Below are 24,759 nucleotides of genomic sequence, written 5' to 3'. Positions count from 1 at the left end.
AAGATACTGCACTGAACAGGCCGCAGTGGAAAGCAATTGTGAGAGATATACATATGGCGGGCAATGGGCAGTAATGCTCGAAAACGCCCTACGAAGACGAAGACGAAAGTTCCCAAAAAATTTAATCCATTTTTTCTTTTTAACTGTCCATCAACTTATATCGCATTATGGTTTAGTGTTTCTGTGTGACCTGCTTTTGTCGAACCAGCTTGGTTGCGTTGGTTATGCTGAGTTTTTTTGATATACTTTTTTGTACGAGTATGTTCTAAGTTTTTATTTTGTGCTTTCATCCTCCTACTCACAAAAAAGCAATAAAACCTTATGTCAATTTTTTCTTGCTAGATCAAGTGACGTGTGATGGCCGAGTGGTAACTCAGATGCCTTGTGATCCATAGTTCGGAGGTTCCAATCCATGCTGTATCTTGTTTTTTGTCGTAATTTTTCAAATGTTTTTTTTTCTGGGAGGTTTTGAACAGACTTTTCTCTGATTTTCTTTTAAATTGAAACTCATTATTCTACCTGTGAATTTATGACTTAGAATGCGTTGCTTTTTTTCGCTGGAATGGTTTTGACGTATGCTATAATCGTGACTTTGATTACGTTCCTTATTTGCCGGAGTAGTTTTGGCGTATGTTATATGGTCTTAGTCGCCGTAACATTGTCGTTTGAATGGCAAGAAAAAAATATATATTTTCTCTAATATATTCAGGATGGGCGTGGTATAACGTTTTAATTAAAGCAAAAAGGGGGCAGGATGTAAAGTCCATTGAGGTTTCAATTTAAGATGCCTAAAATTTTTAATGAAGATTTGTTTGATGGCTTTCCTCCTTCGGCTGAAATAACTATGCCATCAAGAGGTTTCGGTTGAGTGGCCTTGTACCAAAGTATTGTCGATTTAGTGGCCCCTCGATAAGCGATGCTAATGGATTATTTAATGCTAATGATTTTGTTTTGTGGCTGTGTTTTACTTTGGTTGGCACCAACCATCTGTCGAGAAAAATGTATGACTTTTTGTCTTTTTTAAATATAAATGTTTGTCTAAGTGAATTTGTTTCATTTTTTTATTCGTCAGGTTGCAAGGCTATGCTTGCAGTGTATCGCAAGCGTTGCGAATCTTCGCTTCGACTTTGTTTTTATCATGGAACCTCAACAACTTCTAAGCTCAATAACAATTCGTCAAGTGGTAAAACGCATGCTTTTGGATCATAAAGTCTTAAGCTAGAATCCCGACGGCGCTTTGTTTTTTTTACTGATAAAGTTTGAATTGTTAGTCTATCCGTTGTGTTTTCATTAGTTTAAATTTACCAATTCTGATATTGTAGTTTTTTCAATTTTTTTTTGTCGTTCAAACGTTTCCTGGTTGTTTTTTATTACCCTCGCGATAAGCAAGGTATTGTTATTTAATCAATTTATTCTTTTTAACTGTCCATCAACTTATATCGCTTTATGTTTTAGTGTTTCTGTGTGACCTGCTACTGTCGAACCAGCTTGGTTGCGTTGGTTAAGCTGAGTTTTTTTTGATATACTTTTTTGTACGAGTATGGTCTAAGTTTTTATTTTGTGCTTTCATCCTCCTACTCACAAAAAAGCAATAAAACCTTATGTCAATTTTTTCTTGCTAGATCAAGTGACGTGTGATGGACGAGTGGTAACTCAGATGCCTTGTGATCCATAGTTCGGAGGTTCCAATCCATGCTGTATCTTGTTTTTTGTCGTAATTTTTCAAATGTTTTTTTTCTGGGAGGTTTTGAACAGACTTTTTTCTGATTTTCTTTTAAATTGAAACTCATTATTCTACCTGTGAATTTATGACTTAGAATACGTTGCTTTTTTTCGCTGGAATGGGTTTGACGTATGCTATAATCGTGACTTTGGTTACGTTCCTTATTTGCCGGAGTAGTTTTGGCGTATGTTATATGGTCTTAGTCGCCGTAACATTGTCGTTTGAATGGCAAGAAAAAAATATATATTTTTTCTAATATTCAGGATGGGCGTGTAACAACGTTTTAATTAAAGCAAAAAGGGGGCAGGATGTAAAGTCCATTGAGGTTTCAATTTAAGATGCCTAAAATTTTTAATGAAGATTTGTTTGATGGCTTTCCTCCTTCGGCTGAAATAACTATGCCATCAAGAGGTTTCGGTTGAGTGGCCTTGTACCAAAGTATTGTCGATTTAGTGGCCCCTCGATAAGCGATGCTAATGGATTATTTAATGCTAATGATTTTGTTTTGTGGCTGTGTTTTACTTTGGTTGGCACCAACCATCTGTCGAGAAAAATGTATGACTTTTTGTCTTTTTTAAATATAAATGTTTGTCTAAGTGAATTTTTTTCATTTTTTTATTCGTCAGGTTGCAAGGCTATGCTTGCAGTGTATCGCAAGCGTTGCGAATCTTCGCTTCGACTTTGTTTTTATCATGGAACCTCAACAACTTCTAAGCTCAATAACAATTCGTCAAGTGGTAAAACGCATGCTTTTGGATCATAAAGTCTTAAGCTAGAATCCCGACGGCGCTTTGTTTTTTTTACTGATAAAGTTTGAATTGTTAGTCTATCCGTTGTGTTTTCATTAGTTTAAATTTACCAATTCTGATATTGGTGTTTTTTCAATTTTTTTTGTCGTTCAAACGTTTCCTGGTTGTTTTTTATTACCCTTGCGATAAGCAAGGTATTGTTATTTAATCAATTTATTCTTTTTAACTGTCCATCAACTTATATCGCATTATGTTTTAGTGTTTCTGTGTGACCTGCTACTGTCGAACCAGCTTGGTTGCGTTGGTTATGCTGAGTTTTTTTTGATATACTTTTTTGTACGAGTATGGTCTAAGTTTTTATTTTGTGCTTTCATCCTCCTACTCACAAAAAAAGCAATAAAACCTTACGTCAATTTTTTCTTGCTAGATCAAGTGACGTGTGATGGACGAGTGGTAACTCAGATGCCTTGTGATTCATAGTTCGGAGGTTCCAATCCATGCTATATCTTGTTTTTTGTCGTAATTTTTCAAATGTTTTTTTTTTCTGGGAGGTTTTGAACATACTTTTTTCTGATTTTCTTTTAAATTGAAACTCATTATTTTACCTGTGATTTTATGGCGTAGAATACGTTTCTTTTTTTTTAGCCGGAATGGTTTTAACGTATGCTATAATCGTGACTTTGGTTACGTTCCTTTTTTGCCGGAGTAATTTTGGCGTATGTTATATGGTCTTAGTTGATGTAACATTGTCGTTTGAATGGCAAGAAAAATATATATATTTTTCTAATATATTCAGGATGGGCGTGGTATAATGTTTTAATGAAAGCAAAAAGGGGCAGCATGTAAAGTCTCTTTAGGTTTCACATTAAGATGCTTAAAATTTTTAATGAAGATTTGTTTGATGGCTTTCCTCCTTCGGCTGAAATAATTATGCCATCAAGAGGTTTCGGTTGAGTGGCCTTGTACCAAAGTATTGTCGATTTAATGGCCCCTCGATAAGCGATGCTAATGGATTATTTAATGCTAATGATTTTGTTTTGTGGCTGTGTTTTACTTTAGTTGACATCAACCATCTGTCGGAAAAATGTATGACTTTTTGTCTTTTTTAAATATAAATGTTTGTGTAAGTGAATTTGTTTCATTTTTTTGTTCGTCAGGTTGCAAGGCTGTGCTTGCAGTGTATCGCAAGCGTTGCGAATCTTCGCTTCGATTTTGTTTTTATCATGGAATCTCAACAACTTCTAAGCTCAATAACAATTCGTCAAGTGGTACAACGCATGCTTTTGGATCATAAAGTCTTAAGCTAGAATCCCGACGGCGCTTTGTTTTTTTTTACTGATAAAGTTTGAATTGTTAGTCTATCCGTTGTGTTTTCATTAGTTTAAATTTACCAAATCTGATATTGTAGTTTTTTCAATTTTTTTTAATCGTTCAAACGTTTCCTGGTTGTTTTTTATTACCCTTGCGATAAGCAAGGTATTGTTATTTAATCAATTTATTCTTTTTAACTGTCCATCAACTTATATCGCATTATGTTTTAGTGTTTCTGTGTGACCTGCTACTGTCGAACCAGCTTGGTTGCGTTGGTTATGCTGAGTTTTTTTGATATACTTTTTTGTACGAGTATGTTCTAAGTTTTTATTTTGTGCTTTCATCCTCCTACTCACAAAAAAGCAATAAAACCTTATGTCAATTTTTTTCTTGGTAGATCAAGTGACGTATGATGGCCGAGTGGTAACTCACTTGCCTTGTGATCAATAGTTCGGAGGTTCCAATCCATGCTATATCTTGTTTTTGTCGTAATTTTTCAAATGTTTTTTTTTCGGGGAAGTTTTGAACAGACTTTTTTCTGTTTTTTTTTAAATCAATTTTTAATTTTATTGAAACTCATTATTCTACCTGTGAATTTATGACTTAGAATACGTTGATTTTTTTCGCTGGAATGGTTTTGACGTATGCTATAATCGTGACTTTGGTTACGTTCCTTATTTGCCGGAGTAGTTTTGGCGTATGTTATATGGTCTTAGTCGCCGTAACATTGTCGTTTGAATGGCAAGAAAAAAAAATATATTTTTTCTAATATATTCAGGATGGGCGTGGTATAACGTTTTAATTAAAGCAAAAAGGGGGCATGATGTAAAGTCCATTGAGGTTTCAATTTAAGATGCCTAAAATTTTTAATGAAGATTTGTTTGATGGCTTTCCTCCTTCGGCTGAAATAACTATGCCATCAAGAGGTTTCGGTTGAGTGGCCTTGTACCAAAGTATTGTCGATTTAGTGGCCCCTCGATAAGCGATGCTAATGGATTATTTAATGCTAATGATTTTGTTTTGTGGCTGTGTTTTACTTTGGTTGGCACCAACCATCTGTCGAGAAAAATGTATGACTTTTTGTCTTTTTTAAATATAAATGTTTGTCTAATTGAATTTGTTTCATTTTTTTTGTTCGTTAGGTTGCAAGGCTATGCTTGCAGTGTATCGCAAGCGTTGCGAATCTTCGCTTTGACTTTGTTTTTATCATGGAACCTCAACAACTTCTAAGCTCAATAGCAATTCGTTAAGTGGTAAAACGCATGCTTTTGGATCATAAAGTCTTAAGCTATAATCCCACCGGAGCTTTTTTTTACTGATAAAATTTGAATTGTTAGTCTATCGGTTGTGTTTTCATTAGTTTAAATTTACCTATTCTGATTTTGTAGTTTTTTCATAATTTTTTTGTCGTTCAAACGTTTCTTGGTTGTTTTTTATTACCCTTGCGATAAGCAAGGTATTGCAATTGGGTGTTATATTTTCCCCGTCAAGAACTTTGTTCACAGAGTGGTCAAAATTAGAAATGGTAAATTTAGGTTCGTTTTATAATGAATTCAACTTTATTTGCGTTTCTGGCATCCTTAGAGGTAACGAATACGCCTGAGACGGCAAAGCTCCTGGTTCGAATCTTACAGGACCTGATTTTTTCGAACGGGAAGTATTTCTTTTCAAAAAATTGTCGGCTATTTATTCGTCTGCTTATGTTTTGTCGGCTTTGTTGCCACATCGTATAATTGTTTATTTTTGCTATACGCAATTTACCATGGAGATGCTGTAGTTTTTTGATTATTATCTGCTGTTTGTAAATTCTTTACTTCGTATGTTTGTTGTTTGTTTTTTTTTCGCCCAAAAAGTTTGTTTTGACCAAATGATTTGGACGTATATTTAATCGGCTTAGTGACCTAATTTTCAGTCTTTTCAAGGGAATTATAGTTCTTATTCACCGGGTTGCACAACTTGCTAAAATCGTAAAAAGAAATTACTGTTCAAGTTTTTCATGACAAACAATTTTTTCTGCTTTTTTAAACTTTTTTTTCTGCTTGTTCGGTTTCGGCCTATATTATATCGGCATAATGGCCTGCTAATGTGTTCGAAGAGCGACAAAGTTTTGTGTGTGCGTGTTTTTGCGAGGGGTATTTAATATTTTTTTTAATAAACTTAATTTTTTTTTGAGTTTTTTTCGGCTTAATAGATTTGGGCCTATATTATATCGGCTTAGTGGCATCAAATTGTTTCATGTGACGAGCAAAAAATGTATTTTCTTTTGCGTCTGTTTGTGTTTTGAGAAGGACTTGTTAGCTTTTTATAAGTCTTGTTGATTTTTTTCGGCTCTGAGGGTTTCTGCTATGATTTTTTCGGCTTTGTTGCAGCTTGGTAAGTTTTTACTACTCTGGTAAGAGCGAGTCTCTCATTCTATTGTCTTGGCAGGTTTTTTCAAAATTGGCCGGATTCTTCTCGTTTGCTCCAGTTTTTTTTTTATTTTCGAGTTTTTGCCGACTTAGCTGCTTTCAGATTTTATCGCAAGTGGTCCGAAGCTCATTTTCGCCTGTGTGATAGTTCAGTAATCTTTATTAATTTAGTCATATTATTTTTGTCGTTTGATGGAAAAAATTGTTAATGCTTTTTTATGTATAAGAAGGGATTTCGAATTGTTTTTAAATTTTTTGGTCGTTCAAACGGTTCCGGGTTGTTTTATTTTAATTTAGTAATCTGATATTAATTTAATCATCTTATAGTTTTTCGTTTGAAGGAAAAAGTATTTATGCTTTTGTACGTATAAAGAGGGAGCTTGATTAACACTGGTGATTGCGTTTCTCGACTGTTTTTCTTATTTTTGAACATCATTCTAGACAAACTTATGAGGTTCTTGCAGATGTAAGGACAGTAGATGTTTCTTTTCAGCATTTTTGTTCAAATTGTTTTACCTATTTAGTGGCTAGCTCATTTTTTATTCGCTAGCTTGAAATGATATGTTCGTGTTGTATCGAAAGTTTTGTTATCTTGATGTGAAAGACAGCATAATTGACCGAATGCATGATTTTGCGGAGATATGATTGGTCGATGTGTTCTTGGCGCATGCGAATCTTTTGTTTTTAAGAGTCGATGAATCTTAGTCCAGACTCTTGTGAAGGTCGGGATGATTTTTTGTTTTCTGTTTCGGGAAAAAGTTCACGCTCAGTTTTGATTTTCGCATTTTGACCTGCGACTTCTTTTTAACAATTAAGCTTTTCGAGTTTTTTCTGCCTTTTTTTTAAATTAACAAAAAGAATTAGTTATATCCCTATCTCAGGGCAAAACTAACAAAATTATTTTAAATCCGAAGAAAGATTTTGAAATTTTGAAAACAGTAGCGGATTCGTGTGAGTCTCTCCCCCCCCCCCCCGCCCTCTCTCCTTCTTCAGGGATTCGACCCCCTCACCGACCTTATTCATTTTTTAGCCAAAGATGATAGATGTCTCATTTAACTATGGCAGTATAAGGTTTGGTTTCGCAACTAGATAATTTTAAAAATCAGCCTTATGTTACCATAGATGAATGAGGTATTTATTGTCTTAGTTTCCTCTCTGGTGAGTTTTAACCCAATTCTTACTTGTGGTTATTCAAAATTTACAGGGCCAGAAAAATGTATTTACTGGGCTATAAAATCCAAAATTCCATCATCTGAAGTTTTCAATGGATCATAAATTAGTTTATCAAGTTCTTTTTGGTCCAGCAGTTTCATGTGTGGTCAAAATTTGTTGTTTTCACAAGTGTATTGAAATGAAATCTTTCTCCAAAGCTTTTTTTAGATAAAATTAAGAAATTATGAAAATGTTGACTCCGTTAGTTTTAAGGGGGATTTTTCACAAGTTTGCCTGCGGCGGTGCAGAAAATGTACCCTAAACAGGATTTTCGTAGTGTTTTGTCGCGCCTGATTGAAATTGAAAGATCATTATGGTGATGTAATTCGTTCTACAAAATCGAAAATGGAAAACGCTTTTCCAACTGTCTACTAACTTGAATTTTTTCCAAAAATATTTTAGAAGAAGTCTTTCAGCTAGTTCCCGATTCTCCTGCGAGTTCAAATAAAATCACAACTGTCAAAAAAGCAGAAAACCTTTCACTTATCAACAAAACGAGCACAGCTCCTTCCAAAGCGATATCTGAAGACAAGGTTTCACAAAGTGCGCCGGGGGTTAGCGAGGACCTGTCTAGTGGAAAACTGCCTAACAACTACTACGAATCAAGTATAAAATTTTCATTTGACGTTCATTCTGCTTTTGTAGTTTGCAATGAATTGCAATGAGTTCTCTGTGCGACAGATATAAAATCTCAGTAAAATAAAAATGGTTGTTTTTAAAACAATTTTTCTAATGGGGCCCTCAAATGTTATTTTAGTGTGGCTATTTGAACATGAAAATGTGACCCCAGAGAAAAAATTTTTTAAATAGGATTAATTTAAGCTTTTTGTTTTAGACGAATCAGGAACGTTTATCGGGGACCACCTGTACCTCATTGCTGCAGCGACTTGTTTGTGTATAGGCATCTACGCTCTACTTCTTAAGAAAAACAGGGTTAGAAAAAAGTATTGGTTGAATATGTCACCAACCGAAGGGTTTCCCTTTGGTATTTTGCGAAAGCCTCTTCTGGTTTACTTACTAACTCTTAAAGTTTTCTGAAATCGCCAATATGAACCGATTTTGGTGATGTGCGCGTGCCCGAAAAACGCGAATTTCGTTTTCAAAGCTTTCCAAAAAGCTTTCCGAATATGGTCATTCAGGAATTTCGGCAGAGCTAAAAAAAACTCAGTGGTTGACCAAAAACAAGCTCCCTTCTCATCCCGTCAAGGTCAAATATACAAAATATCCTTAGCACGCCACTTCCGGACAATGGTTTTGTGGGTTTGGCTTCCAGTGATTTAAAATAGAAGATATTTTACGATACGAATCAGCGATTTAAAATAGAAGATATTTTCCGAGGCGGATATTTGAATGTATTTTGAGCAAATGTTATGGGAAAATTGAATCCTGTTTAAAAACGTACTTTTCTCTTTGCACCCAGTATATTAAGACAAGCGAGTTGACCGATTCTTCGAATTGAAGCATTTTAATCTGATTCAGATGATTGCCTGCCTGCTCGAAGGAAAAAGACCCAGATCTAAAAAGTACACGAGGGTTTCGATGACAGCTGGCCAAGATGTGAGCGCGCGCATGAGTTGTAGCCAGAGACAATCGGAACACTCACCACCCCTGTTCAAAACGACGTTTGATGACAGCGACGACGAATTGAATTCAGTTGCTGGTCCTGCTGATTTCCCTCCAATGCTCAAAGATTACTAGCAGTATTAGTGCAGTTTCAATCGATTTACAGACACCTTCTCCCATTGTTCTTGTAGTCAAAAAGCATCATTATTTTAGATCTAAAATATCGCGCGAAAACTGCGATGGCTTAAAGGCTAAAAATATGGCATACAATCATTCAATTTTTGCAAATATATGTAAATAATAAATTCTATAGGAAAAAGACATAATTTGAAATTACTTGCGACAAGTAGCTGTTGTGGGTCTCGAGTCTTTAGTGGTGCCATCTTCTGAATTTCTATTTTTGATAATCGCTTGATCTTTTCTGTCGTAGTATAATTTCTAGAAGAAAAGCTATCCGATTTTTGTAGTAGCTAGTAGCAGTCTAACTTTTATTTATTAATGTTCTAGTGACTCGTATTTGATTTGAAATCGATTCAAAGTATAATGTTACAAAGTTACTTTTGATTTTTATTTGTTTTTAGTTTCTAATAAGTCATACCACGTGAGACTGGGTTAAACATTACTGAATTACCCACTAAGGCCCTGAATAGTTTTTTCAATGTCAAGTAGAGTATGTGGTGATACCGGTTTTTGAGTCTTCGAAAGTTTCTCGAGACCAGAATGGTTTACAGGTTCTGTGACGTCAGTCCCGACGCTGCTGGGGAATTTGCCAGGATGAGCGGTGGAGAATACGACTAAAGGCGTGTTCGGATCTCGATTGCGCAATCCGACATCGTAAGACACTGCGGTATGCGGGTCTATCCGATAGTTGTACTCGCGTGCTACTCTGTGCTGGGCTTTTTCGGCGTCGTATTGGAAACAGCAGTCGGCTCGTAGAATGGTCTGAATGCTTTCTAACATGCGACCTAAATTAAAGGGAAATTTTTAGACAAATAGCTGGTTGCTGTGCAACTAGCACCGAGAGTTCCGATTGTAGTTATCAATTAAAAAATTTTGAAAAATGAGCAAAATTCGAATTTCAAGGGGAAAGTATTAACTCGCAGATAATAATTTCTTCAAAAGTAGCTTAATTACGCTTGTGATTAGAAAGCATTATCAAATCAAAATATAGACTTTTTCAGGTTAAGAACTTGTTCAACAAAATCACTTCATCATTTGTGCAGCTCATTTTCTTGAAATTTCAAATTTAACATCTAGTACTAGTTACTACTGGTTGGTAAATGCTAACTATAGAACTGAACCCGGGTCATGTATAATTATAGAACTTCTATATTTTTCTTATGTTTTTTAAGCTTCATGGTTGTAGACTTAAGCTCTGTCGATTTAGTTTCCGAATTGTGTAAACTCTGTTGTATAGACTACCAATTTAGCGTTCGTATGTCTTATGTGGCAGGTAGATGCAATTTTGAAAGTTTTCAAATAATCTTAAAATTTTCGATTAATCTCAAACACGAAAAAACTTCTGTTTTTTGTCATGCTCTTCTCCTACTAGACTGTTGTTACAGAAAGTTGAGTTGATAGGATTTTGAGCCAATTATTCTGTTCGTTTACTTGCTTTGTAGCCTATCTAGGGCGATCGTAATAAAACAAAATTGAAGATATCCAACGCAATTCGCACAGTTGTAAAAACCTTGATTGAGAAGAGAATGGCCTAGTGTTCGATTATAGTCCAGAAATAAGAGGAGCCATTTGAACTCCCTAGGAACATCGCTCATGCGAGAAATGAAGGCAAGGCAAACAGCCTTCCAGACAACAACTAAATGTGCAAAAAAGAAAACTCGATACGGGAACCACGCAAACAGCTGAGTTTGAAACCCATTTCGAAAGGGTCTCAAAGGATTGCTAGGAGATAGATTCTAGCACTTATGGGAACAGTTAACAGGATGAAGTTTTTGAGCAACGATCCTGTGCCACTAGCAGAAAAAGAGGATCCGAACGAAAAGGTCTCTGCCAAAGAAATAGAGGAAGAGTTAATGGACGTTAAGGATTCCGCGCCTGGGAAAGACGATATCTGGATGGTTATGGAGGATGGACGCCTTTCAGTAGCAGAACCATGTATGATCCATCTGGGTCGGAAGCAAGATTCATCCAACAACTTTCTCATGCCTCGAAGACGACAACGTGTTTTTGACTCGGAAGCAGAACGACCCAGCCAATCTGTCTTCTACGCCAACGGCTGAACTAATGACGGCCCTGCTCATGATGCTAATCATAGCAAGCATTGAAATACACCCGCGCCCTGGGCCTCAATTATGTACCGTCTGCCACCAAACTTTCCGAAATTTTCAGTATAGTGTTTGGTGCCACTACTTAGGTTGGGTCCGGTCCATCTTCAATGAACAAAATGTAAAAGGCCTCAGGAGTGGAATAAAAGTTACTATTGCGGCGATTATGACTGGTGCCGATCAACTGCTACACAAATTCCAACCCCAGATCCGCAAGTTTGAACTGAAACTGAAACTACCAATTTCAAAATACTCCATTTTATTGCCAATGGTCTAAGAAACATAATAGATGGTATCATACAATACATGAATACTAACAACATAAAAAAGCACCTGAACCTACAGCTAAACAACATTGACAAACATCTTGAACAAATTAGAATCAAAATCAAATCGGGGAAAATTAAATGTCTACATACCCCTGCAGTCTAGCTGCGATTCCGAATATAGTGCCTCCCTTTAACAGTTGAAATAGAGGATGCCATAATTGTGAGAGACGTAAACGCACACAGCAACTTATGGTTTTCAAAACTAACAAACGACATTAGGGGTGAAAACTTAGCCAACAAAATCGATGAATGTAATTTAATTATTTGGAACGAGGTGGAATCAACTCGCTTTACAGATTCATGTACTAGCTCTCCCGATGTTAGTCTCACGTCACCAAACTTAGCAATGAGCTCAAACTTGAGCACAGAGCTTTGTCTAGGCTCCGATCACATTCCAATCACAATTACCCTTACTTGCGAAATAGATGTAGTACAAACGAAAGTTCATTAAATTCCGTAAAGCCGATTGGGTGAAATTAAGAGAAGAACGGAGGAAATGTTCTCAAAAAACAGAAGAACCCAGCTGCGCTTTGAGTGATAAAAGTGTTAACAGAAATAACATAATCGAAGCTGCCTCCCACTCACATTCCTCATGGACACATGCCGAAAGTTATACAAACATGCCTTCTGAGGCCATAAAAACAATGAAAGAACGAGGCGATCTCCATAAGATATACCCAGGTCACTCTAACATAAGTACTTTAAATACGAAAATCAACAACATCCAAAACAACAAAAGAGAAAAATGGATTACTTTTCTCAAAAGCCCCCATAAAGTTAACTCAAGCAAATTTTTGTCCACCAATAAATCTCTACCTGGACAAACTCCCCCCAAAACACCCAACAAGCCCATCATATTCCACGATACACCTTTTTATGGCGCTAAAATTTGTGCAAATTGTTTAAACGAACAGTTCCTATCCCTCCCAGAACACCCTGACAAAGAAAAAAGAAAATTAATCGCCATATCAGAAAACTAGACTTTTGTAAAATCACCATCTCTTCACTGATGGTACAAGAAGTCATTAAAGAATCCAAGAACATAAAAGGAATAATCCGACTCCCCAAACCGGGTAAAGTTCTAGAGCAATCAAAAGCTTCATCCCTATCGCCTTATTATCGCCAATTTCCAAACTGGAGGATAGGATTTTTTTTTACCTGAACTACATCACAATATACAGTTAGCAGACCATCAACTTGGTTTCAAGAACGCCAGATCTACCGTTACTGCTGTAAATAATGTAGACCATCACATAAAAGAAGGGTTAAATCATGGAAAACCATGTCAACGAACCCTTATGACTGCCGACCGCGGCGTTTGATAGGGTTAACCATAGTGTTCTTCTTGGTGACAAATTTAATACAACCCTAAACAATACGAAACGATTGTTATTATCTTACCTACAAGGCCGCTTCACATATGATGAATTTCGGGACGCAAAATCCAGCTTGAGAAAACTTATATAAAGTGTAACGCAAATTGGTGTTCTCTCGCCCACACTCTTCAAATTCTATATGAGCTATATGCCTAATCCATGTGAAAATGTTGAGGTGGTCACTTATGCTGATGATATAACCATTCTAACATCTGGTTCACAATCGAATCAATGTCTCAAAAACAGGCATCTTAAAGTGTCACTCGAAGACAAACCAGTAGCAACTCTTTTAATTTCGTGGTCTGCCGAAATAAACAATGAAACCAAAGTTGATATTGGAGGGTATCGACTCAAAACATCAAAATATTCGAATTATTTGGTTGTTATATTTGACAACAAGTTCACGTTCGGAACAAACACAAGTTATGTTCACGACGAGTTCAGCCCAGAAATAACATCCTTAAAAACTTGCTTGTATCAAATGGGGTTGTCATAAATAAACCTTGGCCATCAGTTACAAAACAATCAGCCGTAGCGTTATGAACTACGCCGCACCCACCTGGGTCCCAAGTTATAGCAACAACAACTCGTCAAAACTCCAAGTCAAACAAAACAATGTACTTAGAACCATAGAACCATAACTGGCTCTGTTAAATGACGCATATTGATCATTTACACAATGAAACTGAAATTCTCCCTCTTCAAGAGCAGAATGAAATGCCAGCCAAACACTTCGACCTCGGAATCCATATTCTGGAACGTGCAGATCCTAGAACTTGAGCATCAGAGAGCAGACGCACCCTGAAAGCATCATTGAATTCTAAATATGAAACAGGAGTTGTCACCTCCTGTCAACTGACTCAGTTCTGAAAATTAATAAGTACAAAAATGGTCTAAAACAGCTGGATACCAAAATGTTAAAGATTATTCAGTAAGCCACCACAGTAAACTTCTGGGTATCACTAGCCTTGCAGTAAACTTCGAATAAGAAAAGAAACTCACACGAGAGGCTAGGTGCACGCTTATACAGCTCCGTTCTGGCTAGTCACCTAAAACTGGCAAATATATGCAACATTAGTAATCTTAGTCTCCATGATGTACATCATTTATTCAACTGCCCTGGCAGACCGACAGCTATGAAAATCCTAAGTTTATGGACTCACCCCTGCGTGTAGCTGAATTCCTTCAGCTCGCATAGCACGTTGGAGCGGGAGAGTTAAGCTCCCTTCAAGAATTTTTGAAGCTGACGGAGGATGCTGACCTCTCAACAACGCAATAAAACGCGAGAACCATTCAGACGAGCCCAGTGTTGAAACGCTGTTCAAGTAACCCATATATGTGGCATGCTCTACCTATCCCATCGGGAGCCAATAGCACTGGACTATGGACGAGACGAAATCACCATACAAGGCCGAAATAAACCACAACAATGTCGTCTAGAGTCAGCGAGGCTAGTTCAACAACAACAACGACGATATCTTGGTCAAATATCAAATGTCCTAGAGCGAGCAGATGTGACGACGCGCTCAAAACCAGCCAGATCGTCTCTCTCCACGAAATAAAGGTTTAAAAAATGATGTCAACAAGTATTGAGCAGTTTGCCTGTTCGGCAGCAGAAACTTAGCTAGGAGTGACTTCTTAGGTTTTGGTAAGAATCTCCTAAGACAGCAGATCCGAAAAGATGGAGAGACCACCTAAACTTTCCCGTAAAGATTTGCGAAATTACAGGATGAAAGGTATGTTATGCTCTTGGACTCCCTTGTATACTTAAATGAATCAGCGGAACACCAAGTGAAAACCAGGAGATGGATTCCGGAAGATGGAGGAAACCAGGAATGGATTCCGGAGTGAAGTTTGAGGGAGGTCCAGATTGTTAAAAGATTCAGGGCTCAATTTGAAGAGAGTAACGAAGACAAGGAAAATTTTGCAGTATTTGGAACGAGAGAAGAAGAGGAAGTAAGAATGCTTAGCGCTGGCTCAGGCCAAAGGAGGACCTTGTGCACAAGTGATAAAACACTGCAATCGTGGATTGACAAAATATATTGTTATATGGGGACAATAAGAATGGACCCCCGCTCTTTCAAATGCAAAACCAAGGGAAAAACAAGCAGAACTTCAGGAACAGTTTGAATGTAGAATCTCTAAGTTCGAAAATTGAACTACGGACCCTTGAGAGAATAGGTCTTGTTCTTCGGAAGAATAACACTGGTCACCAAATTAGTGCCAGTAGTTTGGCTAAAGAGCCTAGAAAACATAAAAAACGCCCTGGCAAGAAGAGGAAAAGCCTATTCCATAGGCGCAAACTTTCGCGCGCTTCAGGTGTTAATTGGTCAGAAGCGGGCTCATTTGCCCAAGATAGCAAAAATAGAATTACACAGTGAACCAAAGACTGACACTTCTAGAAGTATGGGAACGCCAAAAAACTACAACCATTGCTAAAAGAAATCGTAGAAGAGAGCAACTTCAGACCACGAGCGCAGTTAGTTTTTCTAATGTGGAGAGATTTGTATGGCTGCTGGTGGACTGAAAATAGACGTTAAAAGGAAGCATGCCGAATCCAACAGTTCCTTTGAGTGTCCAATCAGCCAGGGCATTTGTAAAATAGAATCGGCAGTGAAAAGACACCTAGAAAATGCAACACTTCAGACGATGGAAGCAAACCTTGGAATTATCAGCGAAAATCACGTAGCTGGCGTTGGAGCGGAAAAGAACGGTTGGCAAGAAATATGGCCCGACTTAGTTCCCACAGATTGTGCTTGTAATTGAGCTTCAAGTTTTTTTTTGTATCTTTTGTAGAAGTTTTCATAATTTTTTCGAGAAAAAAAAACGATTTTTGGAATGTTATAAAAATTGTGATAGGTAGATTTCAGTCATAATTATTCCATTTTGAATCTGAAATCGGCGGTAGGGTCACATCAAGTCCAAGAAGGTAAAATTTTTGATATTGGCCTCTATTACCTCCCAAAATATCAGCCCTCGACGGCCAAGGGAGCCTCAAAAAGTGTATTTTTTTTTAGAAATTAAATTGAACTTTTGAAAAATTTATAAAATTTGTTAAAATAAACAGAGTTAGGAATGACTTAGTAAACAGAGTTAAATTTTACAAAGCTCTGATTTGCCTCTTTGAGTCATTAATGTTAAAAAAATAGGAGAAACCCTAGAAACTGTATGAAACAAACAGTCAGTCCTGTAAATTCATAGGTTTATTTTTCAGACTAATTTTTCTCAACTTTGGTTAATTTTTTTTTGATTTTTATCAGTATGGCTTTACTATGATACTAGTCTGAAAGGTTCCATGACATTCTACCCTATTCCAATGTACCCTGTGCTAATCTACCCTATACTATTCTATCCTACATATCGACACAGGTTAAACTGGTATATAGGGCAGATTAGTATAGGGTAGATTAGTATAGGGTAGATTAGTACAGGGTAGATTGGTATAGGGTAGATTGGTATGTAGGGTATAATGGCATAGGGTAGAATGGTATAGGGTAGTTTGGAATAGGGTAGATTGTCCTGCCACAGTCTGAAACCTGCAGGATTTTTGGCGTAATTGAAATCGCGTGAAAAACTTATCCCGCGCCTTATTACCATCCCACTTGTGAAGAGGCAAAAAAGCTAAAAAGTATCTATAAGAATACCAGTTTAACCAATTTTTTTTGTTTAGGTTTTCATATGGTCAGAGGGGATTTTAGGGGACTTAGCACTTTGCGTTGACTTTTAAACGTTTTATATGAGAATTATTATAAATGAATAACTTGAGTTTTTCTTTAAAAGTTTATTTTCATTATGTTTTTCCTTTAGTTCTTAAATAAAAAAGCCAGAAATGCATATGCATTTAGTACATAATGGGGTAAATACACTAGGATCATGTTTTTTTTAGTAAATTTTTAGAAAAGTCAATCTGATAAGTGTGTCTAACCTGGTAGTTTGAAGATCCTTTTTCGTCTCAGACTACTGTAGTAGTTCCGAACCACTACTGAGTTTTGATGAGTTACATCGAAAATGAACCGTTCCAAATTCGATGGCTGCAAAATATCAATAGCAGGCGATGTTGTTGAGACTAAATCACGCTTTATGTCAAGAGAACCAATATGAACAAAATCTGTGAGAACATTGTTTTCATTGGATGCCATGATTAGTCGACGAATAGGCAAACCCATCTTTTGGGCTAAGAAAGCTGAGTAAATATTGCCAAAGTTTCCAGAAGGGATGGATAAATCTACAGGGCTTCCGACATCAATTAAACCTCGCTGGACAAGTTGGAAGTAAGATCCGAATTGCATCCCAATTTGGCCGATGATTCTGCCCCAGTTTACAGAGTTAGCTGAACATAAGCGATAAGAACCGTTCTGTAGATCAGAAGCGGCTTGTTTACGAAAGAATCGTTTGACTAGCTGTTGACAATCGTCGAAGTTCCCTTGCACTCCTGGTAGAAACGAACATCAATATCAATGACTTGTATTTATTTCATTTTATCATTCTCCAATTCTATGGCACATGATCGGTAAGCTCGTTTTTCCGCCAAAAATGAATAGTTTCTTACACTTGCTAAAGCAAGTGTCTTGTAATCGGGAACTAGTCTTTACCGTTATTAACTTTTACACATTTTCAACTTGCTTTATTATTACTTTTTCGAGCAGCTACTGTATTAGTACGAACCTTCCTTTTTTTCTAAGCTAATTCGCAAAAAAGTGTTAATTGAAAGTGGAAAGCGTTCACTTATTTGGTGGCACTTTTGAAATAATCACGATCTAGGATAGGAAATTTCATAGCATCTGTTCTCTTTGTTTGTGGCTAGTGTTTGTGATGTATTAAGCGTGCGTGGTTAGTGCGTGAGATTGAAGAGCTCTAGGTCGCAGGTTGAATCCGATACGTAGACGAATCTTACTAACTCGAGGCTTATTTCTATTTTTTATAGCCCTTGATACAGCTAATTTTTGTAGTGTTATCGTTAGTGTTTGCGAAGCGAAAGTTCGCCTCAGTGTTAGCACTTAGCAACTTGTAGGTTATTTTCACACTTGGCGTGGCCGTCACCTTTCCCTCTTAAGGTCCATGTCGGATTTTTATTCAGTATCTATGCGATGAAATTTTTTTTCCGGTTAAAATTGATTTGTCGGACTTTCTTTTTTTCTGCTCCAATTTTGTCGGCTTAGTTGCCATTTCACTGATTTTTCTTGTGCTGTAAGCAAGTTTGTTGGTAGTTGCAAGTGTTTTTCATTGTAGTTTCAGGAGGCTTGAAAGTTTTATATAAAATCGTTTTTTTTTTCGTCTCAACTGATGTCTGGTCAAAGTTTGTCGGATTTGTACCGATTTGTAACTATTTTACCGATTTTCAAAAATATGTATCAATGGAAAGGCCGCCTACTTCTCTGTGTGCATGCATACTCTCCTTGTCTCGTTTTGGACCGACTGTAATTTCAAAAGACGTGTAGAAAATCCAGAAATGGTTTAGCAGTTTTTCCAAGCATATATTACTTACCATTCTTGTTTGCTATCTATTTAATCATGATAAGAAACTAGCCGTAGACCTCTGACAGTGGAGGGTTGTGATAATGAATCATCTGCGACTGCTGGATCTTGCTGACATTGCTGAATGGATACAGCACCATTGTCCTCATCTGATCCGAATCGGACGTCGCCTGAAGACGCTGGAACCCATCCAGGGTAGCTCCTCCAGTGTCGCCAGATGTGGCCACCAGAATGAGTATTCTTTGTTTTACTGAGTTGGTTTCTAAAGCCAATTTGTAGAAATGGGGAAGTTGTTGTAACGGGAAATCTTTGAAGGAAGCAGTCGGTCCATGAAACAACTCGCTCACAAAGGTGTTATCTAAAAAAGCAACATGATAAATTCAGCGCAAAATAAACTATTGGGCATTACATAAATAACCCATCTCTAACATATTAAGTCTGAGCTTGATGATTGAAAACGAATAGCAAGAATTTATATCGATTTTACTCTGCAAAATTTTGAAGTTTTTATGAGAAAGAACGAAGTGAAGACTCTCATTTGGGTCGCGTAGCTTCGTTTTGTTTTTAAGAATAAAAAAGTTTTTCGCGTTCAAAATTGATTTGTCGGGGTTTTATTTTTGATTTGTCTTCAATTTCGTTTCAACTTCGATGGCTAGAAGAAGGCAAAATTCATGCTCCTCTAATCAAAGTGCAAAGGGCAGGAAAAAACGTGCATGATCCCAGTTTCGAAAATGAATTTTCAGCGGAAAGTAGATTTGACTGCGGATTAAGAAAACCACCGAGCGAGTCAGTTCTCTCAAATTGATTTTGTTTGGGTAATTATTAAATTCAAATACCTATAATGTGATATGTTTTTTTTTGTATCTCAATTGAATTTTTTGGAAAATTTTTTGTTTCGGCTCCTAGTCTTGTCTAAAAGTGCTTCAATATGACGCCCCTTTTAGTCATCGATAAGTTAACTGGTTTTCGTTAAAATTAGAAACGGTGACACCGAAACCAAATTACTATCTCCCACTAGAAGTTCAGTCGAAAATATAAATGATTATTAAGTTCGAATCTGTTCACAGCTAGAGTTACAATGCTTCCAGCTCAGCAGACATAGTCAAATTTTGTGTCACTTTCTGAAATTTTACCTGTGAGTTTCTGAATTTTAATAGGATTTGCCGGGTCCGCGAATGATTGGTACGCCTGGCCAATAATATTTTTCAGATTCTGTGGACTGACAGCCAAAGGATCAATCAACCGTTCTTGAACCCTTGTGATCAAGTCGACCCACGGCAAATCTGCCAGTCTTTCTAAGTGTGATTCGCTGAATGGAGTGAACTTGACGTTAGGACAATAAAGACCTCCGTCTGATGCGACACTTTCAAGAATAACATCCAGAAAACTGAGGTTACTGGGTTCCGAGTCTTCTTCATTTTGAGGGTGCCTCGTTGAAACATAGGTTTCAGGTCTCGACATCCGTTGAACGCAATCCATGACTTGAGCGAAAACTTCATTTTTGTCTGCGTTTTTGGGTACTAGCGCTCTGAAAATTAGGCAGTTCAGTAACGTTTTTTTAGTCTTTCTAGAAATGCAGATGCTTTCTCTCACCTATAATCGTATGCCTTGTCGTATTTTTCTGCTCTCCATGCAAGAACATCTTTGATGGAAGCCCCTGGCTTGTGTCGAAATATTCTGTCAACTTTCATAATTCCTAGCCTGAAAGGTCATAGTAGTGCTTGTGATATACGGATTAGCTGGTCGGACTTAAAATGTGTAGACAATTTGGTACCCTCAATTGCGAAAGAAATAGCTGCACAGCCCGAGAGTTTTTTTTCCAATGTATATCAAACTATGCTCTGTTGATAATGGTAACTTACCGAATCCTAAAGGTCGATGACTTCTTACAAACGATTTCAACTCTGTTTTTAAAACAACTTCAAGGCGCTTTCATCAAATATGATCATTTTTTTTAGAGAGCAGTGGGGTCATTTCCAAAGTTTTTTTTAAATGAGAGAGTTACTGACTGACTTTTTAAACGACTTAATGGGTTGGAAATTGTGATTCCTTGATTATAATAACGCTTAATATTTCCAAAAGGTTGCGATGATTTACCTCTCGATGATATCGTCTGATTGCACGTCAATGTAAATTGTGGAGCCCAGCGTGCGCATATGCTGTGCGGCCCTAGGACACAGAGGCACAGATCCAGTGAGAGATATGATGTAGCCCTTGTCTTTGGGCAAACGAAGTTGACAAAATGCATCGCTCTCAGCTTGTTGAATTGTCTGAACGTTTTATAGTGGTTTACATGTCATTGAGCTCGCTTAATTACTTATAGGAAAAGATTGGGTGTGCGCCAAATATCTCACTTGAAAATAAAAGTTAATTTCTATGAAGTTTTTCATATCTGGTCTTCCACGCACTAAGGAATGGCGTCTTAAAAAAGGCTTCTATAAAGATGGATGGTTTATTGCTGGTGGGTAGTGGGTTGTGACTTGCTTTAGTTGACCAACTTCATCTAGTTTAATATTTTAAATCGGAGAAGCACGCTCCAGTTTTGTCTGAATTTCTGTTAATTTTTCTGGATCGTTACAGAAATCGTCCCTAAATTATTGTAACTGTGAGAGCAAGTGTTTTAAAGCCGGGAACTACATTTTTTGTGTAACAAGTTTTCTGGTAGTTATGTCAAACAAGGTGATGAATTTAAGAAGTGGTCACTGTAATAAGAATTGATGATCACAGCTCACTTCTCTTTACATGATAACTCATCCATCAACTGTATTTATTTAAAAGTTACTTTTTTAAATAAAAGTAGACTTTTTAAAAGTAGACAGACTTTTTCCCGTAAGGAACTTTTCGTGCAAATCTGTAAGAAATTGGACTTGCTTTATATTGGAACTAAGGCAACTTATGGCCGCAACTTATGGCCTCATTCCGACTTGGTCTTGTGGTGAGGCATGTGCTTTTGGTTCGGAAGGTTTGAAGTTCGAACAGCGAACAAGTATTGTTTTTTTTTCGAAAAACATCGTCCTTAATTTGCTTTTTTTTCTATCTGCTGAAGTTCCACAGTATGGAATTTTGCTCTGATTTGGTCATTTTTGCTCTGATCATTTGAAAAATGGGGAGGAACTTTGTATTCGGGTGTTTTTTAGTTTTTGTTTCTTATTTTCCTCGCAAAATCAGCTACCACAAAAAACATCGGAGAGAGTTGAATGATATATCACATTACTGCTTTTCAATCGTAATTCGAACGACTTCTGGATAAGTGTTCCCAGTGTCGACGAGAAAAACCGGTTCGAGTAAATGAAACGGGCGAGCAGTCTTGCAATAGCTTACTTTCATGGCTTTAAAGCTTTCACTGGCTTAATTTAAATCGTATAACCTAAGTTTTACTCGAGTAAAGCTAGTCATTTTTTGTATTTTAGCGCGTTTTTGGAATCAAACATTCAAAAAACTGCATAAAAAATGAAAAAAAATTTGTTTTCCGAGGTATTATTCTTCAAAAATTGTTTTCCAATTTGTGTATTTTTACTGACTGTCGACTATGCCTAAGCTTTAGTTTTTTGATCCTTTTATCATACCACGCCGAAAAAACGAGACTAAATTTAAAAAAAAGTTTTGCTGTATTTAAGACTATGGTCTGTGAGAGCAAGTGTTTTAAAGACGGGAACTACATTTTTTGTGCAAGTTTTCTGGTAGTTATGTCAAACAAGGTGATGAATTTAAGAAGTGGTCACTGTAATAAGAATTGATGATCACAGCTCACTTCTCTTTACATGCTAACTCATCCATCAACTGTATTTATTTAAAAGTTACTTTTTTAATTAAAAGTAGACTTTTTTAAAGTAGACTTAGAGTAGTAACTGGCTTCCTTGTTTTCCACTGCTAATGAAGTTCGTTTTGTAGTTTGTAAATTTACCAAGTCTGATTTTGTTCCGTTTTTGTTTTTTTTTTTGTCGTTTGAATTGTTTCGGCTTTATTATATTGGCTTATTTTGATGATATTTTGATTTTGATGATATTTTTGCAGATTTTCAAGTCAAACTAAATTTTGGATTAATTGGGAATTTTCTAATTTTCCAGGGCTAGCTTATAAAGTGATTTCCTGTGAAGTTTTATCTTTCAGAATATTTGTGGAGAATTTTTAAGAGGGAATTGGCGCTTTTGATTAAGATTTTTGTTTGTATTAGGAATTTTAAGGCATAAAAATATTGGGCGCTTTCTTTTTATGTATCGCAAGCGATGCGAAGCTGCGATTCGAATGCGTTCAGCATTAATTTTTGCAAGTCTATCTATATCTATCTATCTATATCTATACTATATTTAAATGCGAGTGACAGCTATCTCCCATGTTCAAGCATAATAATTTTGCATGTTTAACGAAAGAATTTTTTCATGTTTAAGCTATATTATATATTGCAATGCTTAAGAAATTTTTTCAATTAGTTTTTCGCAAGGTCAATATTTTTTCATTAATTTTTTTTCGAGGCCAAATTTAGTCTGTCTGTCTGTTACTGCTTTTTCATTTAGTTTCATTTATTTTCAATACCTATTTTTTTCTAAATTAAAACTTAAATTTTCAAAAAACTTGATGTAATTTTTGTTTTCAAAAATTGAAAACCTTTACCCTGTAGTTTTGTGCTGTCAAAGGTACTCTCAGGGGTTGCGAATCTTGCCTCGAAATATGACTGCTCAAATCCTTGCAGTGTTCGAGATGACGTTTTTTGTGTTTTTTTTTTTGAAAATTTCAAAAAAATTGAATTACTTTTTTTCAAATTTGAAATTCCTTGTCTTGTAGTTGGGTGCTGTCAGGGTACTCTCAGAAGTTGCGAATCTTTCCTCTAAATTTGACTGTTCAAATCCTTGTAATTTTCGAGATATGACGATTTTTGTGATTTTTCAAAAAAATTTCAGAAAACTTAACGATTTTTTTTTCAAAATTCCCAACCCTGTAATTGGGGGCTATCAGAGTACTCTCAGAAGCTGCGAACCCTGTCTCCAGTTATGACTGTTCAAATCTTTGTAGTTTTCGAGATATGACGTTTTTTGTGATTTTTTCAAAAAAATTTCAAAAACTTAAATTATTTTTTTTTCCAAATTTGAAAATCATTACCCTGTAGTTGGGTGCTGTCAGGGCACTCTCAGAAGTTGCGAATCTTGCCTCCAAATATGACTGCTCAAATCTTTGTAGTTTTCGAGATATGACGGTTTTTGTGGTTTTTCAAAAAAATTTCAAAAAACTTCAATTATTTTGTTTTCAAAATTTGAAATGCCTTACCATGTAGTTGTTTGATTTCAGGGTACTCTCAGCGGTTGCGAATCTTGCCTCCTAATGTGACTGCTCAACTTCTTGTAGTTTTCGAGATATGCCGTTTTTGTAATTTTTAAATTCTTAAAAATTTGAAATTCGTAACCATGTAATTGGTGCTGTCAGAGTACACTGAAAGCCTGCAGATCTGGTTTCCACTATATACGGTTTTCTCTGAGTTGTCAAAAGTTCGAAGCACCGGTGGTGCGTTACACGCTAGTTCAATATTAATTACGTTTGAAAGGTTTGGTATGATGTATATAAGTTTCGGGGGGTATAGTCCGTCTTTCTCGTCAAATAAGCATTTTAAAAAGCAAGATTAGCCGAGAATGTTCTGACAGTTATCAGTGCCTAAACAAAAAATCGAAAAACGTTTTTTTTTGTAAAGTGAAGTTATTATTTCACCACATATTATAGTATGCCTGTAGAACGCATTAATCAACCGTTTATCTGTTTTTTTGTGAAGACTTGTTCATTAGTGAATTGAGAAAGGGCTTTGATATGATATATCCCTTAACGTTTTGAGTTTTCTTCGAAGTAATCAAACCAGCTGGAAAAATTACCCTACGCCATTGTTTCCCATCCCACTTTGGAAGGCTGAAACTATTACCTCGTATCCTTGTGGTTCCAACTCCTTCACTTTGTCCGCCACAGCCATGCCCCAAAATGGCTCAAGGTAGTCATCGTCAATATCCACCACTTCCCATCCCAATTTCTCTCCCAGCATCTTAGCCACAGTAGTTTTTCCTGATCCAGGAGCACCAGCAAGGACAATGTTTCTGGGCGGGGCGGCAATACCAGACAAAAATCTGAGGGCCACATGGTTCAGGCTGCCATTATAAATTAGCTTCAAACTGAGTTTCATTGCTGTAACTTTTGACAACAAACTGCAATTTTGGTAGATTTGAACTCAAAATTGTGAACAAATTATCAAATGGAGCTTATTTTGTATATTAAACACTTGACTAGTACTAGTATTTAGTCAAAGTATTGCTTGCTATCTCATTGAGATCAAGTACATTTAAGCTTATGTAGG

The 24,759-nt window shown here is 36.5% G+C and overlaps 2 protein-coding genes across 3 annotated transcripts in view; one reads left to right on the top strand and one right to left on the bottom strand.

Moving 5' to 3' along the window:
- The window catches only part of LOC134839416 (uncharacterized), a 541,178-nt gene extending 531,802 nt beyond the window's left edge, over positions 1 to 9,376 (top strand). Inside the window, exons 4-6 of the mRNA XM_063854955.1 lie at positions 7,806 to 8,009; positions 8,239 to 8,336; positions 8,883 to 9,376. Coding sequence (XP_063711025.1) covers positions 7,806 to 8,009; positions 8,239 to 8,336; positions 8,883 to 9,101 — 521 coding nt within the window. The 3' untranslated portion in view covers positions 9,102 to 9,376. The remainder of the gene's footprint in view (positions 1 to 7,805; positions 8,010 to 8,238; positions 8,337 to 8,882) is intronic.
- A 64-nt stretch (positions 9,377 to 9,440) lies between these two features.
- On the bottom strand, positions 9,441 to 24,756 carry LOC134839415 (threonine synthase-like 1). Of its 2 annotated transcripts, XM_063854953.1 has the most exons (7): positions 24,334 to 24,714; positions 20,529 to 20,701; positions 20,025 to 20,132; positions 19,565 to 19,959; positions 18,484 to 18,789; positions 16,882 to 17,388; positions 9,441 to 9,931 (listed from the first exon to the last, which is right to left on the bottom strand). In XM_063854953.1, exons 1-7 carry the CDS (start codon positions 24,586 to 24,588, stop codon positions 9,594 to 9,596), a joined length of 2,082 nt encoding a protein of 693 aa, XP_063711023.1. In that variant the 5' UTR covers positions 24,589 to 24,714; the 3' UTR covers positions 9,441 to 9,593. The 2 variants fall into 2 exon arrangements, with proteins under 2 accessions (XP_063711023.1, XP_063711024.1); XM_063854954.1 differs by lacking the exon at positions 20,025 to 20,132 and having other exon boundaries at positions 24,334 to 24,756.
- Between the last annotated feature and the right edge of the window lie 3 nt (positions 24,757 to 24,759).

Source organism: Symsagittifera roscoffensis, chromosome 2 (genome assembly GCF_963678635.1).
Source record: "Symsagittifera roscoffensis chromosome 2, txSymRosc1.1, whole genome shotgun sequence".
NCBI classification, from domain to species: domain Eukaryota; kingdom Metazoa; phylum Xenacoelomorpha; order Acoela; family Convolutidae; genus Symsagittifera; species Symsagittifera roscoffensis.
This window is presented reverse-complemented; position numbering and strand designations above follow the sequence as displayed.

Excerpts from the sequence above, each read along its gene's own strand:
- LOC134839415 (XM_063854953.1), bottom strand. The coding sequence starts at position 24,588 with ATGAAACTCAGTTTGAAGCTAATTTATAATGGCAGCCTGAACCATGTG. Across the intron at positions 20,702-24,333 it reads TGGAACCACAAGGATACGAG|ACAATTCAACAAGCTGAGAG; the intron begins GTAATAGTTTCA and ends TAAAACGTTCAG. Across the intron at positions 17,389-18,483 it reads TCCACTGTCAGAGGTCTACG|GAGTGCAAGGGAACTTCGAC; the intron begins GCTAGTTTCTTA and ends CGTTTCTACCAG.